The sequence below is a fragment of the Furipterus horrens genome, unplaced genomic scaffold (assembly GCF_987537825.1).
Source record: "Furipterus horrens unplaced genomic scaffold, mFurHor1.1.pri manual_scaffold_12, whole genome shotgun sequence".
NCBI lineage: Eukaryota > Metazoa > Chordata > Mammalia > Chiroptera > Furipteridae > Furipterus > Furipterus horrens.
In genome coordinates this window covers 17574785-17595243 of record NW_028327182.1, presented here as the reverse complement: position 1 = coordinate 17595243, position 20459 = coordinate 17574785, and the positions used below count along the sequence as shown (strand labels likewise).

At 37.4% G+C, this 20459-nt stretch overlaps 1 protein-coding gene and 1 non-coding gene across 2 annotated transcripts in view; both read right to left on the bottom strand.

Moving 5' to 3' along the window:
• Positions 1-20459, bottom strand: part of OBI1 (ORC ubiquitin ligase 1) — a 41952-nt gene that overhangs the window by 5794 nt on the left and 15699 nt on the right. Inside the window, exons 4-5 of the mRNA XM_090258153.1 lie at positions 19279-19527; positions 15609-15697 (exon numbers count right to left, since the gene is read on the bottom strand). Of these exons, the coding sequence (XP_090114279.1) occupies positions 15609-15697; positions 19279-19527 (338 nt within the window). The remainder of the gene's footprint in view (positions 1-15608; positions 15698-19278; positions 19528-20459) is intronic.
• On the bottom strand, positions 17983-18146 carry LOC149995909 (U1 spliceosomal RNA). Its single transcript, XR_016507581.1, has one exon. It is a non-coding gene; the product is annotated as a U1 spliceosomal RNA (small nuclear RNA).

Below are 20459 nucleotides of genomic sequence, written 5' to 3'. Positions count from 1 at the left end.
AAGCCTCCCTGTTTTAAAGACAAAATTTACTACTATGACTGAGTATTTGGTTAAATGAAAGATGGAGGGGTTTCCTTATTTGTTAAAGAAAAATATTTTGGTTTATAAATGTTGTATTTAACAGAGCTATAGTTTCTATAAGAAATTTTTTAAAGTGGACAAAGCTCTTTAGTGCATTCAGCAAAAAATCTGATTTCTTGACTGTAACTACTTTGGCAGAATCAAATAATCCACATTATTTTTAAATGGAAAAACTGGTAACAGTTTATTTAATGCACACAGAAAAAGTGACAGCCTTGAATTTACTTAGCAAAGTTTTTTCATAAGTGCGATTTTTTATCTTCAGATGAAAAATATCAAACGATTTAAAATCAAATAATTTTACTAGATAGACGTCTGTTACCAAAGAGAACTCAGAAGCTTACATAAGACTAGTGATAAATAAGGAACATTTCTGAAAATATTAGCAGCCTCTTATTTCAGGTTTCAGCCTAGAATTTAAAACATAAGGTAAGATGTTATATTTGCCCCTACGTGTTTTTAAAAGAAGTTTAAAAATGGTTCTGAGTTGAAGTCAAAATGATTGCCCTAACCATATTTTTCGTTTACTTCCGAAAGAAAGCCGAAGCACCGTGAGAACTAACAATAAAGGCCAGCAACAAAGCACGTACAGGACAAGCAAGCAGAAGTCTCCGAGGGAGCTGGCTGTTGTCTAAAAGGTCACTGCCCTCAATTCCCCAGAGTTCCATTTCAATACCTTACAAGTCTATAATACTTGGAGTGATCAGACCATTTTACCTCACTAGGAAGGAACAAATGGACAGAAATGCACAGTGAAAGCCACGGAACCGATCAGTTAATTAATCAGCCCATGCAATTTGTTTGTTTGCTGCTCTCTCTGCCCCATTAGAGTGGAAGCTCCAGGAAGGCAAGGAGTTTGACCATATTTACCACTAGCTCCCTAAAACAATCCCTGTTGTACGGCAATCCCTCATTAGATAGTTCTTGAATGAATGGTACTGTTTTCATATTTTAAAATACATCAATGCTTTATATTAAGATGGGAAGGAAAAAAAAAAAAGGCGGGGGAGCAGGGGCAACACCACAGGATAAGCCAAAGGTCCTTGGGCCTCTTTTACATGTAAGTGTTATGAGTCACTATATGACTAAACTAAATGTTTCATACATTTGACTGCCTTTTTTCTTTTTTTACTGATACGAAGGAAAGCAACAAAGAATGACATATACACGGTATACTTCTTTTTCGCTACAGACTTGCATTTTACAATGCTCCAACCAAAAAAAAACCCTTCCACTTTCACCTTAGCAAAATAATGCAAATAAATGAGACTCCTGACAGATGCAGAGGGATTTTTGGCTTACTCTAGATACCTAGATTAAATTTGGCAAAGAGCAATTTACTTGATCATATAGAAATAATAATTAGCAATGCATATATGGTGCTAAACTTCCAAGGAAGAAGACAATAAGGATAAGAGCTTATTTAACTTTGGGTTTTAATACTCTCTTCTTCACACTAATTCCAGATACTATTTCCAGAGTACATGTCATTAAATGAATCACTGCCAAGGCAAGCCGGAGGGATTTCTAACATCATTTACCAGACTTCCTTATCCTGAGCAAATTTCAAAATGGAGTATTTTCATAAACATTCCATTAGAGACCAAAAGGCTTTGATTTTCCAAGTAGCAGTGATGGCCAAAGGCTTCATTACGCTGGAGAAAACATCGTAGAGCAATATGGGAGCTGCAACTGACATCAGAATCCAGGAGAAGCTTAAAGAATTTTTCATCTTGCAGTGTTAACTGGTGTGCACGTTCTGGTTGAGGGTTCCCTTGTCCAACAAGCTACAGACTGCACAAGACTGTTCCTGTCCCTGCTAGAAGTAAGAGAAAGGAAAGTCCTATCGGTTTCACCTTTGAGGAATTCTAACTATTTTAAGAACAACTCCAAGAAAGCAAAGTTCCCAAGACCACATTTACTTATAGCCCATCACACACAGCAAGAACAGAATTATGCTTCAAGGGGGTCGGAAGAGAGCAAATGTTGTAAAAGAATAAATGCCCAAACCAAGTATCAAAAGAACTAGCATCTCATGCTATGCTGCCATTAACTAGCTGTGAAACAAGTCATTTATGTTGCCTCTCCAGTATTCAAAAATATCCCCAACAAAAGGGAAAAGGCAGCAAGTGCAGCAGGTGGCTGAGACCACTACACTTCAGAAACATCATCTTGAGGAGAAAGGGGGACATTCCCTCCCATCTGTCTTGGACTTCATATCTTTTCCTACTTGCTGGCTAAAGTAATTGTAAAACAAAGTGAGAGCAATCTCTGGCTCTGGACCAGCTTTTGTGATCTAGCCTGATAGATTTTCAATGTTGATGTCCTTGCTGGACATGGTTCTCATATGCACAAATTTCAGTTAGCACAGTTTGATTAAGTAACACCAGTCACTGCTAGCTTTTCCGTTCACAAAACACGATATATGTAACAGGTGCATCATGATCGGCAAGCAGTCGGATCACTTCTTTCAGAGTCTGAGAGTGACTGGTCACTGTGATCTGTTACTCAGTCCACATACAGACGGTAGAACATGTCCTGCTGCCACAGGACGTTTCACAAAAATGGATAATCAAAAGACAGAATTAGCCTACCAAGTTGAAGGTGCAGCAAAGAAGTGAAAAGTGATTAATGGCAGAAGTAAAATTAGCAAATGTAAATGTAGTTATGGAAGAACAGCTGATCATGGCAATGTGGGAACTGTCACCATGTGAGAGCCCCAAGATACGCTGGAGGAACTTGGAGGAGGTGCATTTACTGACAGAAATGAGAAAAGTGGTTGTGACGAAAAGGATAAAGATATCTAGAGGACGTGACAAGCTGGCAAAAAACTTCACATCAAAGCAATATGGAGATATTTCACGACACTGAAAGCACAAAGGACACAATGCTGGAAGCTATGCAAACTCGAGAGTATGACAGTTCATTAAGGTGAGAGAGAAGATGCTAGCTTCATATATAAGTTATAGGATAAGGTGGCAGGAGCTATTCATATTATTCTCCATAATTTTTTTTTACAAAGAAATAAAACACAGCCCTGAGAAGGTAGCACAGTTGGTTAGACCATCATCCTGATACACCAAGGTTGTGGGTTCAACCCCAGTCAGGGTTCAATCCTGGTCAGGGCACATACAAGAATCAACCAATGAACGTATAAATAAGTGGAACAACAGGTCAATGTTTCTCTCTCTCCCTTCCTCCCTCTGTAAAATCAATCAATAACTTTTTTTTTAAGAGAAAAACTTCAATTCTCAATGTTTCTAATGTTTTAAACTGCAAATATATTTTCTTACTAAATATTAGTTTACTATTCTTTCGTTTCCATATACATTTATAACTGACAGTGAGAGACTTAACGTTTTGACAAAAATTGTTAAAGGTGATAGAACAATGAGATTTTTCCCACTGATTATTAAGATTGCTTTGCATAGTTTTGGCTTAAATATCTTTTTTATTGTCCTACGTAACCATGCCAAGTGAGATTACCGAAGTTAATATATGTGCTGCCATAACAAGCACAGGATAACCTATACTAAAGTAATGGTTGGCATGTGAGAAAACCAAGTAAACTCATGTGAGTCTTACATCTTTTTTAAAGAGCTGCCACACTTACCCTAAGAAAGAATGGCCCATTTGGAGCGGGTTTTATTGCAGAGTTGCCTACGCGTTCATTCCCCGACTTGCAGAGATATTAGAAAAGTACCTTCTTTATTTAAACATGAAGACTGGTCGAGTTTCAGAGGGAAGAACTCTCCACTGCTCTTTTCCCTTTCCTAAGAATTTCCTCCTAAAGCATAACCCGCCAGTTAGATACTCCTGAAATTTGTAATCTCCTCTATTTTGATTACACATAACTGAAGTGAGTAGCTTGTAAAACGAGCTCTTCAGGCCTGATTTCTGATCGGAGTAGGAAGAAAAGGCGGTTCCAGGGCTGCGCTCTGCCTTGTGCACTGTGTACACAGCCGATAAGGGGGCACAGTTTAGGGAAAGAGGGCAAGGAGGACCAAGACTGTGAGGAGCTCAGAACTGTATTTGGTGGTGGGGGCCTGTCTCTCTCACCTGCTTCCAAAGAGATGCTGTGCATTCCCCACATCTATTTCATCCTTGTGCCAGGAGGGTAGGAGTGGGGGAACATCTGTCTTTAAACTACTAGGGAACTTTAAGAAGTGGCCTATACATTTTTTATCCACTGTTGAGCTATAGTACTTGCCAGTGTTTCCTCAAGAGAGACTCTTTTTGAAATTTAAACACTCAACTATGAAAATGTTATATTCCTAGAGAATTTATTATTCATAAATGTACTGTCAATGGCCAATCCTAGTCATATAAGTTGGTTCCACAAAAATATATTAAATAATATGAGGCATAGTGAGAAAGAACAGGAAGAAATTCTTTCCTCTTGAAGATGCAAGACAGTTTTTGTTCCCTGGCTTATAATGAAAAAAAAAAAAAAAGAAGTGAAGCTTTGGGATAGAACTTACCAAGCATATGTGTAAAAATAAATAGTTAAGAGCAGTGTGACAACTATTGATAATGATGATGACAGTAATAATAGCAGCAGCCACAACTTACTGAATGTTTACTTATTTCAAGTGCATTGCCATATGTTTGATATAATTTTATTTAATCTAATCGTCATGTCAACTGTATGAAGGAAAATCTGTTATATTTTAAAAATGAGAAATGAGAAGCTTTAAGAGGTTGTCTCTTGTTCAAGGTTATGCAGGAAGTAAGCACCAGGAAAAGAATTTGAATTCAGGTCTGTCTGAATCCAAACATGATGTTTGAACCCATAGGAAGTATATAGACATGAGATCCCTTCTTAAGTAATATCAGCACCTATTTATACTATGAAATTGTATAAAATGCAAACTAGGTTTACTGAGAACAAAGTCTATACATAATCAAGGGATTGGTATTTTTGTAATATTTTATTAATACATACATTCGCTAATAAAAACATGGAGATAAAAAAAGATGTGAGAAGATATAAATGCACAAAGTGGGTATTTACCAAACAGCAACTATGCTTTGCACACATGCTCAAGAATATTTTGAAACTTCCGAAGATCATTTTTTGAAGTAGTCTTGCAGAAAAGTATAACCAAAATAAATCATCCTGGCAAATGCCAACCCAAAAAGGGTATCTATTTTAACCATAGACATGAAGACTAAATTTGAACCAGAACTATGAATTGAAATCTCCATCTTTAGTATGCTAAATATAGGAAGTATATAGGATCATCTTGTCTACCTCATGCCCAATCAGCAAGCATCTTCAACTACAAAGAAATAATGCTATTTGTGTGAAATAAGCAAAAGTTTAAATACAAAATTTTAGGGCCTAAATATCACATAACTACTTGTTTCAAAGTCTAATACTGAGGAACAAAAAAATACAAACTATGTTATGTTTCATCTTAGCTTAACAAAATATAAAGTGCTTCAATATTTGTAAGAAAAAAAATGCCACAATTTACCCGTTAAAGACAAAATTCACATGCACAGTGGAACTAGACAAAGAATTGAAGCCCTGAAGACATTCTTCCTCTACCTCTCAAAAGTTGTATTTAAAAATTAAGGTAGAATTTGCTTTTGCAAGATTTCAAATGGAGAGCAGAATTTAAAAGTAATAGCTTACATTATTAACACAATTTTAAGGAAAGATTTGTGTGTATGTTTATTAAACTAATTAGGCATTTGTAGTAAAAATTGTAGTGTTGAAAAGTCTTGTTAGGATACCCAGAAATTCTTACCAGAACCAACTGAAGCATTGGGTAGTATATGTAAACTGAAGAAGAACAGATTCTCTTTTGTGGTCTCTAAAAAGGGCTGACCCATGTATACACACTCCCTTTTACTGTGGAATAAATTCCATTCTATTTGATAAATGTATTTCATTACAATTCCATGCAGAAATGCCCTAATTTTCTGCCCAAAAAATCAGCCTTGAAGTTTATATGACATTAATGAGGATCCTAATCTTTCATAGAAAGAGAGAACCTTAGACATGCTATCTCATCTATTTTACACTTCTAAGAGGAATAAAGAACTTATACCTTTTCCCAAAATACAATATTCTTTACAACAACAAAATCTCAATAGTGTAAAAGAGTACCACTATTGTTGAGTGAAAAAAGCAAACTTTATCTAGTATCTATCTATATATATATTTTTCATTATAGTTAATGGACTAGTATCTATCTATATATACATTTTTCATTATAGTTAAACCATTCTCTCAGCATGAAGAACAATCTGTAACAAAACAGAACAAAACAAAAAACTGTGATCCAGCCATCCTATAATTATTACTGAGATGACAGTTATTGAGGACTAATGTATGCTGAGGGGCTATAAGGAAGAAAACAAAAGAAGTAGAAGACATTATCAGTTTCTCAAGCAGTTCATACCCTTTCTGACAACCTTATTGCTTAGTCATTAGCATGCACTGCAGGCTCCTAAAATATCTTATCAATACAGTAAAGACAACTTGACAGAAAACTGCAGTAACTGTCCATCCCCAATTAGCTGAATATCCAGAGAAGGGCCCCTCGGGCTGCTGAGGGGCCTGAGCACAGCTGGCTGTCACAGTCTGGCCCCAGGGTATCATCAGGCTCCCCTGACAGTCTACAAGTTCCCCTTCCGGGAAAACCAAAGGGCATAGCAGAATCACTCATTGGATCAGGCTGGGGTCAAATACCAGGAATCATGGCATTTGTCAGAGCAGAATCACGAGAAACAAAAAAGGCCATAACAGGTCAAGAAGGGACAACAGCCAAGGCCAGCAAGACCAGAGGTGTGGCTGAGAAAGCCAACAGCCAGGAGTAGTGACAGTGGTACAGGCATCTCTTAAATCACAGTTTAGGAAGAACAGACCCGTGAATGGGAAGGGGCCATAGCTCAGAGTCAGCAGGGAGACAGACAAGGGCAAGAAAGCCCAGTTCAAGAAAGGAGACTCAGAGAGAAACTCGGTCCAGGAGCCAGGCAGGCCCTAACATTGCCTCCTCTCTTCCCTTTCTAATTCCCAATCTCTGGTACAGCTTAGAAAAACTTCAGGAAATCCCTCTGTTCTCCTCATTTGAAGAAAATGCCAGGAATCAGATATCCTGCCCTCTTAAATCCTTTGCACTTTGAAGTTTCAAGAAAGCTCAAAATCTTAATTCCTTGGTCAGTTCTGTCCAAGTGGCAGCACAGAGTATTCAAGTATAAGCACTCCTTCCTTGCCAGGCCCCAGAGAAGGCACATGCATGCACACATATCTATTTTATATATATACACATATGGATGCATTTAAAAAATGTCTGAGCTCCAAGGAGCTAGTAAGATTAACTGACTGTTACAGTCAGGGAACTGGTCAGTATACAATATGATCCTTAAAACAGTATGACAGAACAACAATGGGAAGAACAAGAGGAAGTGTTTCCTCTCTCTGGGGACATCACGGAGGGCCTCACAATGAAGCGAGAATTGGGCTAGATCTCCAAGGATGGGTAGGAATTAACCAGGCAGGTTAAAAAGCAGAGGCCAATGGGGAGGGCCAGGGAAGACAAAGGAAAAGGCATGGACAAGTGTACAAAGACATGTCACAACATGGCAAACCTGGGCACAGTGAGAAATTCAGCATGGCCAAGGCAGAAGATAAGGGGGAGCCTGAGAGGAGACAAGAAGGCTAAGTTAAGGTCGTATTAGTAAGGAGCCTCATATACTATATTAAGAAATTTGGGTTTTAATTTGCAGGCAATGAGAAATCACCAAAGGTTATTAAGTAGGGGAGTGAGACGATCAAGTTTATATTCTAGAATTCAGGCAACTTTAATAAAGCAGGTGCTTGAGGCTTGAGAGTGGAAAAGAGCAAGCGGTTGGTTAAGTTGTTAAAATAGGCTAAGCAAGAAATCATGTGGATCAAACTAGTGGGAATGAGAAGATGGATTACAAAGGCATTTAAGAGGTAAGATATATAGAAAATACACAACAATTAGGTGTGGAACAAGGAAGGGTGGAGAAACAGGGGAAGACTGCAGTTTTTATCTTAGGCAACCAGGTGAGTAGTCAAGTCATTAAAGAGAATAGGAACAAAGCAAGAGGATAAACAGTCTTATGTGGGACGGACAATTATTTACACACACACACACATCCCTCTACTTGTTTTTTGTGCTACATGTTGTGCCAAAGATATAAAATTATTTCCTTTAATCTTCACAGTTCCAAATTATCCATATTTTACATAAAGAAAATGGCTCCAAGAGGTTAACTTATCAAATGCAATTTATTCATTTAATTATTCAACAAATCTTTATCAGGTGCATTTCAGGTGCTGGGGTTTTCCAAGGGAAGGAGATGGCAGATACGCCCTTACCCTCGTGTTGTTCAAATTAGAACGAAGGAGGCAGACAATGTTCTTCATGCATTTCAAGTTTTAATTCCTTTAACCCTTACTACAACAAGGGAGGCAGTACTGTCCCCATTTCACAGAAGACAAAAACGGAAATACAGAAAGGTTAAATATCTTCCACCAAGTCACAGAGTAGTAAGTAAACGAAGCCAGAGTTCAGTCCTAGGGAGCCTGGCTCCGGAGCTCACAATAGCACACTGTACTGCTTCCCCATACCATGATGTTATTACCGTGGTTTCACTATAAAGGCTGAGTAAGGAAGTAGAAGGTGCTGAAGCAGAGGGCTGCTTTTGACTGAATGATCGGAAAGGCCTCTCTGAATCTGATGGTAGAGGAGAGAGCTGCATAAAGATCTGGAAGCAGAACGTTCTAAGCAGAGGAAAGAAGTCCAGCATGTTGTAGAAACAGAAGAAGACTATTATGGCTGGAGCAGGAAGAGTTGGGGAAATGAGAACAAGATGCAGGGAAACAGGTGAGCGCAGACTAGCTTGTAAAGGTTCTGAATTTTATTTTAGGAAAACACTGAATAGTTTTCAGTAGGAGATTTGAATAATTTGATTTATACTTTATAAAGATAATTTCTGAGTATGGTGAAAATGAATTGGGTAGGGGAAAGCCGGGAAACTGGAATCCAGGTATTCTGTCTCCACAGATAAGCGTTTGGAGTAGCCCCCACCCTTATCCATGGGGACACGTTCCAAGACCTTCAGTGGATCCCTGAAACCGCAGATAGTACCAAGTCCTACATATATATACTATGTTTTTTTCCCATACATACATACTTATGATAAATTTTAATTTATAAATTAGGCACAGCAAGAGATTAACAATAACTACTAATAAAATGGAACAATTATTATAACAATATATTCTACTAAAATATGTGAATGGCTTTGGGGCCATTATCAGGAAAAATAAGGGCTACCTGAATGCAAACACAGCTGCACGGCTGCAGTTGACCCGATAACTGAGAAGGCTACTAAGCGACTAGGGGACGGGTCGCACACACAGCATGGATACACTGGACAAAGGGACAATTCCCATCCCAGGTGAGAGGAAACGGGACAGCATGAGATTTCATCACACTAATAAGAACATGTGCAATTTAAAACTGATGAACTGCTTATTTCTGGAACTTTCCATTTAATATTTTTGGACTGCTGTTGACCGTGGGGGTAACTAAAACTGTGGTGAGTGAAACCATAGAAAGTTAAGAAAAGAGGGGATGACCACAGAGTCATTTGCCACTTAACAATGGAGGTATGTTCTGAGAAATGCATCGTTAGGTGATTCTGTCCTCGTGCAAACATCACAGAGTGCACGTAAACACACCTGGATAGTATAGCCCACTACTACTGTGATTGTGTGTGCTACACATACAACTGAGTGCACGGTGGGTCTACACGAGTATCACCACAAACTCATGCTCATGTGTTACCGCTACAACATTACAATAGCTAAGACATCATTAGGTAACAGGAACTCTTCAGCTCCATCATAATTTTACAGGACCATTGATATATATACGTTCCGACACTGACTAAAACTTTATGTAGCACGTGTCTGTATTTAACCTCTTTGCTCTAAATTTAAGTAGACAGAAACAAGATGCCACAGTTCAGGAGAAAAGACAAGGTCAAAGATGTAAATTTGCTTTTGTAATCTCCCACACAGAGGTATATATTATTATTAAAGGCATGGGAATAGATGAGATGACTGAAGAAACACAAATATAGCAAAAAGGGAAGAAAGCACAGATTCTAATCTAAGAAGTCTATTCATTCCTCTTTAGAGTATTTCTTTTCATATCCTAAAACCAGGAAATGCTGCTCACTGTCCAGAGAGCATCCGGACAATATCTTCCCACAGAAAGAGCTGGGGCATGGGTCAAGGTTGGTTCATAATGGCGGTCTCGGGGTTGCTGTGCAATAAAAGAGCCGCTACACGCACAGAGTCATCAAACTCATACATATCACTAAGGACACAACGACAAGAACACATAACATTCTTAAATCCGTATTTACAAAAAGCGAGACATTAATCCAATTATTACCAAGTGTGATATAAATGACCTGTGAAGTTCTACACATGGAGCTTTACACCCTACGCTATTAAGGTGAGTTAGTGGCTGGATGCAAGAACAGCTGCTCTGCTAACGCTTCATAATAGCTGGCGACATGGCGCGAACCCTGCTTAGCATGTCTACAGCAAAAAACGGCACAACTCAACTCAGAGATCTCAGAGAGAGGGCATGGAACTTTTAAAGCTTTACAAGTCAATTTTTCATACCTCTTCACGCTAAAAAAATCACTAAGGAACTCCTAACTCTATCAAGAACAAATATATCCACACTTCCCGGCACGGTGCAGGAACAGTAATTGAGGTCAAGGGAATTTAGGAATACGAGAAACGCAGCACTTTTAGTCTCCCCTTCAGCTTCTCATCGTTCTTGCTGTTTCTTACCATGCGGGACGGTGGAGCCCTCGGCACTCCCCCCTCAATAGGAGACTGAGCACAGGCCTTTCTGCTTGGAGCACAGAGTGGTGACGTCATGGAGCGTGCTAACCAGTTATTTACTAGGGTGATGGCGGTCCCAACGGAGAGATGTGCAAATTTCATAGAGGACTTCTGCTCTGATGAGTTTGAGAGGGAAGCTACAATTTTTCTTACTGGAGAGAAGGGACTGGAGCTGAAGAGACCACACAGTACTCCTATCAGCTCAAGCTATTTTCTCTTGCCCAGAATGTTTTCCTCACTGAAACCTCCATTCTTCAAACCAGGGCTCAAGTCTTGCTTTTTTGATAAAGACACTCATTACTACAACCCACCTGGTATTCTCTAAACTCATATTGCTGTTTCTGCTACTTGCCTTCGTATCTGCTTAGTATTTAATTTTTTCATGTTTTTGTCTGTTGCCTTCATTAGATTTTGAACTTCCTGGAGGCAGGGATCATGTTTTGTTGGTTTTAATTTTTTATTATAAAGATGTTCAAGCATTCAAAGAAGTACAGAGAACTATATAAGAAATTCCTGTACACTCATCACCCACTTGAACAATTACCAACATTTTGCCTATATATTATGTGTATATATACACACACATATATACATACATACACACACACATATATAAACCCTTTTTTGTTAAAATATTCTGTAGTACATAGTTTAGCATCCATTTCTTAAAAAAAAAAAAAAAAAAAAAAAAAAGACATTTTGTTAAGTAACCACAACACCTAAACAAATTTAACAGTAATTCCTTGGTATTATCTAGTATCTAGCTCATGTTCAGATTTACCTAAAATGTCTTTTGACATTTGTTTTGTTATAAATCAACATCCAAACAAGATCTCTATACAGTTGATCCTTGAACACCACAGGGTTAGGGGTGCTGACCTCCCAACGCAGTTGAGAATCTACAGGTGATCAAGTCCCTTAGAGAACTTTTTACTACCCCCCAAACTTAATTGTAGCCACCCGTTGGGATCTGTGAGGAATTGGCTCTTTATATAAAATGGTGTAGAACAAGGCATACACGCAGACCTCCTCATTTATGGATTCTCAACTGAGGATCAAAAATCCTGTTTTTGATTTCCAGTTGGCTGAATCCAGAGATCCAAAACGCTAGGTATATGGAGGGTAAACTGTATATTTATTGAAAAAAATCCACATATGAATGGATCCATGTAGTTTGGTTATTCTGTCTCTTAGTTTTCTTTTATTGTAAAGCAGTGCTAACCGCCCCCACTCCCCAACTTGCCAATGAATTAATGAAGAAAGCTACTCATTTTTCCTATTGAGTGTACCACATTCTGTATGTCTGTCTTGTTCCTCATAGTCCTAGGAGCTATATTTTTCAGTCATTTACTCAACAAATATACACTTAAGAGCAGAATATGAGCCAGAACTCTATAAAATGCAATGGCTACAACAGTGAATACAGTTTCTGTTTCTTCACACAGAAGGAAGCCATAAAATAATTACACAAAACATTAATTATCAGTAATTGTAATATATGCTAAGAAGGGGAAGCATGAGGCAGGAAGAGAAATTATAGCAAGTAAACCTAACTTACTTTAGGGGTCACGAAGAGTATGTATTTTGTATACTTCAAAGCACCTTGTACAGTGTTAAGTCAACAAACATTGAGTATTCCTGGATTGGCTGGGACATGAGTTTTCTTCAGATACCAGCCTTGTAAACTAAAGGACATAGCGCCACCTCTTAAGTTTCTGAACATCAAATCTGATTCTCTTATGAGTCTGTGTCACAAAAAACTGAAAGGGTAAACAGATGGTTTCCCCCAGGCAAATTAAATTATTTTAGAAGAGAAAGAAGAACTCAGGGAGTGGCTACATAAAGTCAAAGAAAAAAATTAAATTTCCTGACCACCAGTTTAGATACTAGGACAATGAATTTTTGACAAGAAACAGAATAAATATTATTGAAACTTAGAAGAGCATGTTTGGTAGGATATCTGTCACACTGTTCAAAAGGGCTTTAAAGTTAATGTTGACGAAGGAAAAGTAGCAAGGTGTACTTTAAGATGAGATATAATAGAGGGTAAATGACAGAATAGAAAAGCAGTTAACAGAGGAGATAAATGACAATCTGGATCTTCATTTTTAAAAGATTATAGCACTGTTTTTAAGTAAATTATAACATATATTACTTTTGCACAATACTATCTATTTGAGACCAGTGTAAATGTTTAAGTTCCCCTTTGTTTCAACCAGATGTTAATCTAGTTTGGGGGCAACAGCATATTTTTTGAGTGTCTTGAAAAGGAATAAATTTAGTATCGACTGAACTGTGTTCCCCACTCCTATCCCACCAAATTCCTATGTTGAAGCCCTAGCCCCCAATGAGACCATACTTAGAGCCAGGGCCTTTAAAAAGCAAATAAGGTTAAATGAGAGAGCATAAGGATGAGGCTCTAATCTGATAAGAGTGGTACCCTTATAAGAAAAAGAAGAGAGACCAGGTGGCTGTCTGTCTGTCTGTCTCTCTCTCTCTCTGACATGTAAAGACACAATGAGAAAGTGGCTGGCTGTCTATGGGCCAAAAAGAGCCCCTGCCAGAAACTGAAACTTGCGAACCTTGATCTGGGACTTCTAGCCTCCAGGACTGTGAGAAAATAAATATCCTATATTAAGCCACCCCATCTACAGTATTTTGTTATGGCAGCCCAAGCTGACGAATACGCTTTCCTAGTTTTGTTCCTTTCTAGTCTAAATCTTAAAGCTCTCCTGAATGATTTGTAGAATATATCTGCATAACTTGAAGGATACATCAGAGACTAAGGCTGTGTATAAACAGCATTCCTTGACACCTAACCAAGTAAAAAGGGGAAAAATAATTGGTCAAGGTGTTTCCTAATCAAGGGAACAAAATGGAATGGTTTTTTCTTTTTGCTTGCATGTACCTTCAGACTCTTGAATTGTTGTATTCTTTTCAATACAAATAGAAGCTCTCCTCGGGTGAACTCGATCTGGGAGCTTTTTTCTAAATCCCACTAGGGTTTGGTGATGCAGAGTAAACAAGGCTATAAATCAAATGCAATGCATTTAATACCTCAATGCATTGCAAATTGATCTGAAATAAGGGTCCACTGAAATCGCTTTTTAAGTGAAACTGTTCCCTTATCATGAAGAGAAGGAATGGACGTTAGAGACAGCAAATCCTAAAGTTATATGGGATTCAGGAGTGTGGCTGCTTGTTAGAAATAGAAGCCAGGTTTCTTCAGGTGAGATTCTTCTGTCACTTCTCAGGCTGGAACCATAGGTATTTAAAAATACACATCCTAGTGGCAGCATTAAATCTGAAATCTGGTGGGCAATCTTTCAAGAAATAAAAACTACAAACAAAATCGCTTTAGTTCCATTCAGCATGCTGTGGGAAATGGCTAATGGACAAGCATTGCTATGACAGGCAAGGCGAGCTGCCAATAAATGAGAGGAGCAGAGATTCAAAACCACTACATAACAGCTACACTTCCTAAGCTTATTTCACTAATTTGTCAAAGTAGGACATTATCTGAAGTGAAAGCAAGATGAGGTTGGAGAGCACAGGGGAAGGAACTATTTAAAAGTGAAAGCTATGTTTCTTGCTCTATTGGTTAGTTATCTCTGCCTTGAGCAATTATGGTTTACTCCTACCATTTCCTAATACTGCATTTTCTTTTACCAAATGCAACATTTTCTCCTTTTCAAATGATAAGCAGAGAGCTATTTCTGGTAGGAAAAATTTCCACTCTGTCTTATCTTTTTCCAGCAGGAAAAAAGGAGGTCTAGCAGTTGGATGTGAAGAAAGTGTGGAGTTCCGATATGCACGGGTCAGAAAGGGATGGGGGTCATAGTCTGCTTTCACTTATGTTTTTTTTCCTAGAAGAAGAAAAACCTTAAGTGCTGTGTCCCCCATCTTTTCTCCATCTTCAGCTCTCAATCTCAGCTGTTTCTTATAATTTTAAACAAACAAACTAACTGTTAAGTAGGTCAATACGTGCAATTTGACATTTTGGAATGGAATGAAAACTATCCCATCATAATGGGAGAATGCAATCACTTCATAGTTCAAATCAGTCCAAAATGCAACAGTTAATGCCTTAAATTCTATTTCAGATAGGCTTTTTAGTGTCATGGGAAGTGTAAAAGTAAAATGGTTTTCAGTGTAATGGAATATAGCATGTACTCTGCGGCTGGACTACTTGGGTTCAAATCCTATTTACACAAGATACATTAATTTCGTCTCTCTATGCCTCCATACCTGACAAAGGAAGAGCGTTAATGAATATTAACTAATATTAAGATTATTTCAGAAAATGTCTAAAGGACATTATGTTCCTCTCCTTACTCTCTGTTAGTACTATTACGCAGTTATATATAAAACTAAATGCAAGTTCATAGTTTTAGGTCACACAACAATCCTCTTGCTAATTAGATAAGGAAATTAGCCTTAACCGAGACTAAGATTTTACCAGTAACATAACTATACACTTGACTTTCAGAGGCAAGGGCATTCTACTTGAACCTACATACTTCAAGAGTCAGATGAAAAATATATTATCATAATAATAGCTTATTCTAAAATATTTACATAATTTGAAACATTATTCTATGAACAAAATACATACTTCTGGGGTGATCTATTATCAACTTCAGCCTTCAGTCGTAAATTCTCCCTCACCAGGCCACTGTTTTCCAATTTCAGTTTTTTATTTGCCTTAAAAAAAAAAGAATTAAAAATAATTAAGCACAAGCTAAAATAAAAGTGCCCTGTAAAATTTATAACATGAGCCATCAGTATTTTTTTAGAGTGATAATATCAGAAAACTGAATGCGGAAACATGGCCTTCAGAAACTTAAAATAACCACTGGGAATGACTTAGGAAACCATGGATAGAACCAAGTATTTTAAATCTATATTCCCCAAGCTCTTTGCAAATTTCCTACCCAGGGAAATAAACGGGGCTATGTTAGTTAGTCATTAAGGGACTAGTCTAATGGCAATTTTTTCTTTCCTTTTTCACATAAGTGAATATTCTAAGCATGGTAACATTATACGATATGCAATTATTTGCAAAACTAATGCTAAGAGTTAATTCTTGAGCTATAAGATTGATTTTGAGCTGCTACTTAAAAAGTTTTTTCATGAAAACAAATCTGATTTGATTAAACAACTTGCTTTTTTTTTTTCCCCCCCTGCAAAAAGCTTTCCCAAAGCCCCGGCTCAAAACTTCTGGGACTCTCAAAATTGAGTTAATGTTTTCTAATAAATTCTATGGATTCTCTTTTGACTAAAAAAAAAAAAAAACAAAAAAACGAAAAAACAGAAAACTAAGTCTGATTTTTTTTTTGAATTCTCTGATCCCTAAAAGTTGATTAACAAAACATTAATTACAAGGAAATCTAGAGGCTCAATATTGATTGCAGACAGCCTGAAAAGTAGGGTGCCTAGATTTTAGTTTTTGTAAAAGTTACTCCTTTAACTTCTCTAGTCATTGCATTTTTGAATTCCCCTCCAAAAAAAGACTCCCTAGAGTAGAAACCCATCTCAGTAACCTGGCAGGAGAAATTCTTTGTTAGACCAGAACATTCTCATTCAAAATGAACAAGTCACAGGAACTGCTGTCAACAAAAAGGTCTAAACCAAGACTTAAAAACAGTTCAAAAATTTGACCAATGTTTCTGACTAAATTCCAGAATTTCTGACTGTATCCCTTGCCCACCCACACACAACCGCCCCGAGAGAATGACAAGAAGAGCAAGGCAGAGAACACTGTTTTGGGCACAATGCCTAACTCTCTTAGATTCACCCAGGTTCCTTTCCGGCTCTGAACACATGCTTGTCTTCCTGGTTGTAAACTAAACAGGACGGTGGAGGGTTAATTCTTTAAGTGACTGATAAACACCATTACTGCCCCTCTGAAGACATCAGGAAAGTCATTTACTTCCTCATAGACACAATGAATTAAGCTCTCAAGCACAGCACCATGAGGAGGAGGCACTTAGTGAATGCTTTTTGATGAGGATAAGCTTAAATTAGAAACTCATTTGAGATTTCTTTCCCCCATCCCTTCTGTTTTGTATCACTACACTTCAAGGTCCCTCATCAGTGCTATGCTTCTCTAATATTCTCTTTATGCCCTGGCTAGTTGCTCAACTATCAGGAGATATTTTCTTCAGGAAGGTTAGGAGGGTAAAGATGATAACGGGCAGAGTTCTGACTATTGCATCTAAAAAAATAATGAAGTCTTCAGCTAACTATTTTGCATTCTCAACACTAGATAATGTAGCCTCATAATGGTTCAACACTGAAAATGTCAGGAAAAAATGCATTTCACTCATTGTAAGTAGTCCTTTATTCTGAATCTTTTGTATTCCTGTATTTGATTTATAGTATGTTATTATGTTGAAATTCTCCATAGTCCATATTTCTAAATTCATTTTTGCCCTGGTTTACTGCCTAGTACTACCTAGTTCCCTCACTAGGCATCCAAAATGGGCTTATTAAATATCCCAAATAATTCTGAGGTCTCAGGGTAGCTTTGTGTATTAAATTTAACATGTGGCCTTTAAAAAATCAAAGAAAAACTGAAAACTGTGTTTTACGTACTTACATCCCCTACCCGCCTCTCAGGAGCCTGGAGTAAAGTTTTCATCCCGAGCCTCGTGTTCTAAGAAACATTTATTGCCAAAAACTTAAATCAAGTTTAATAATTAAAGGAGACCACACAAAACTTACTGATGGCTCAAGAAGAAGAAGGAAAGTTAAGGGGACATGGCTGATTGATAAACCCTATTCTTTCCCAGCTGTCTTCCCTTTCTGTGCGCTCTCGTCTTCTTACACAAACCAATACGCTAATTAATGTTGGCCATCAAACCAAAGAAACCATACACTTCCCCTAAACTTGTGATAAACGCAGTGCAGTTACAGCTGCACTTTTTTCTCTAAAAGTATCAAGTGCCCTTCCTTCTCTTTACTGGGCCTTTTCTTTTTCTTTTTTTCAGGGGAGAGCGCGAATGCAGTCCCCCACTACCACAAATAATGCAGTCGAGTTTCCCACATTTGGGGAAATCGCAGGGGTCAGCACATCCGGAGTGCAATGGATAAGCCTCGCCCTGGGAAAACCACCTTCGTGATCATGGTATCTCCCCTGCCAGGTAAGTATTTAACTGGGCCTTTTCTAAGCCCAAACAGCACTTTTTCTTTTTTTGTGTGTGGGATTTGTGAAAATAGCTTAGTATTTACACTAAGTATTAATATTATACATTTTATTATTAGTAGTATTAGTATTAGTATATCATAATACTAAGTATTAGTATTTATACGTTTCTCTGCTACTTTACCTCACTAAGGATTTGAGAGAGTATATGGTAGTATTTCTTTAACATATCATATGGAGCTCATTAATGATTTTAGGAGGCAGGATTTAGTAATTCAGCACAGTAACAGTATTTTAAGGAAATGTGAATAGATGGAATGGGTGGCTGTGGACCATAAAATCTTTCCTTTCTAAACAACAGGACTCTACTGTGTATACACTTGAGGTCAAGCTTAAGGATGATCCCTTCGGCCAACAATGCTCTACAGCACTTGATTATAATCCCTAGTGCTGATTGCATATACCTCATCTCCCTTCCTAGACTGGAAAATCTTAGGTTTGGCTTTTCACCTATGCTTCTCTACCTTGTGGAATGGATGGAAGAGTAATTTTTAAAAATGAACCCGCTTCATAAGGCACAATGTTCTTTTGCATGAAGTAGTCTAAAAACGCTACACCCAGCTATCTTGGAATTAGCCATTAAGCCTTTAAGTATTTACAATCTGAAATATTAGAGTATGGTAGTGCTAAAAAAAAATATGATCCAAGTCCTTCATTTTATAGGTAGGGAAATGGCTATGAATTTGTTTTTATGCATACAGGGCAGTGACTGACATAAGCGTAAAAAAAGTTCAGGTAACCACAAAGAGGGGAAATAGAAACACATCCTTTAAATTGATGTCACTCTCCTACAAGAAGATGCAAACTCACATAGAAGCATTACAGTCTCCAATTATAGTCACAAATGGAACCACCTGATATTTCTTGGCAGCTAATGACATTAAAGTAGAAAAAGTTTTCCAGTTGCTTATAAATGCTCATTCAGGGATTTCTTCCCTTTCCCCACAAATCATCTAATGAATGAGTCAAGATAGTATGCTATTTATACTTTTGAAGGTACTTATAGAATTTTAAAACAATTATAATAGAATATTTTAAAACTACATATAATAGAATTTTAAAAACAATCACGACTTACCTCCTTTAACTTATCCACATCATCTTTCACTTTTTCATAGATTTCATTAGCTGTTCTAAGTTTTTTCTTCCACTCTGCTACAGTTTCTGGATCAATTTTACTTGGATTATCTGCAACTGGATGTTTGTCTTCATTTTGGTTGCCCTGAATCAAGGTTAAAGGGTCTAGCATAGTCTTGATCTGTGACTCCAAGCTGAGATTTTTACTCTTAAGCTCTTCTACCTCTTTCTGTAGACAATCTATTTCATCCTGAAAGAGCATTGCAGAGCCATTAGGTAGACAAAACACGAAGTACATACATATGCTAACCTGAGGCTAATGTGTTTTTACATTTTATACTCAAAACAGAATCAGAATAGTTTTGTAGGCAGAAAGTCAAAAACAGGTGAAATTCTCAAAATGTATTTTGGGTCAGATAAAAACTGACATTCCCACTGCCTTCATTTAAATTCAGTGATCGCCCTGGCCGGGTTGCTCAGTTGGTTGGGGCGCTGTCCGTACACCAAAAAGGTTGCAGGTTCAATCCCCAATCAAGGCACATATGGAAGGCAACCGATTGATGTTTCTCTCTCACATCAATATCTGTCTGTCTCCCTCTCCTCCACCTTCTTCTCTCTCTAAAATCAATAAACATATCTTTGAGTGAGGATTAAACAAAAACAAAATTTCAATGATAGTTTGTTTTAAAAAAATAAAATGTCAAGCCTTTGATTCTATTTAAGATATCCAGGAAACAAGATACATGAATTCAACAAGAAAATAGATTCCTCAGAACAAAATTCTAAGGCATATTTAATTGCTTTCCTTACTAAGGGAAATTTAAAAATACAGTGTTGATGAAGGTAATCTATTATAGTTTTGTTTGGTATTTATATTTTTGCTTCTATAGTTAAAGTAGGAATTGAAACCATATACCATTTCCTTCCACTTTCCATTTCTGAATAATACCTGTAGTTAATTTTTACCTTTCCACATTCTGGCTCTTCAATTACCACTGTGACTATTCCAAGCAGATTCCGCCATCTGAAATTGCTTTTATCTTAAATCCAATTATTAAACATTTGGGCTAGAACTCTTTTCTGTGATACCATTTATTCATCAATAACAGATTTCGTTTTAACCTAATACCATAAGAAATTCTCCGATTAGAAAATAAACTCCAAGTAGCTCAACATGCCAGT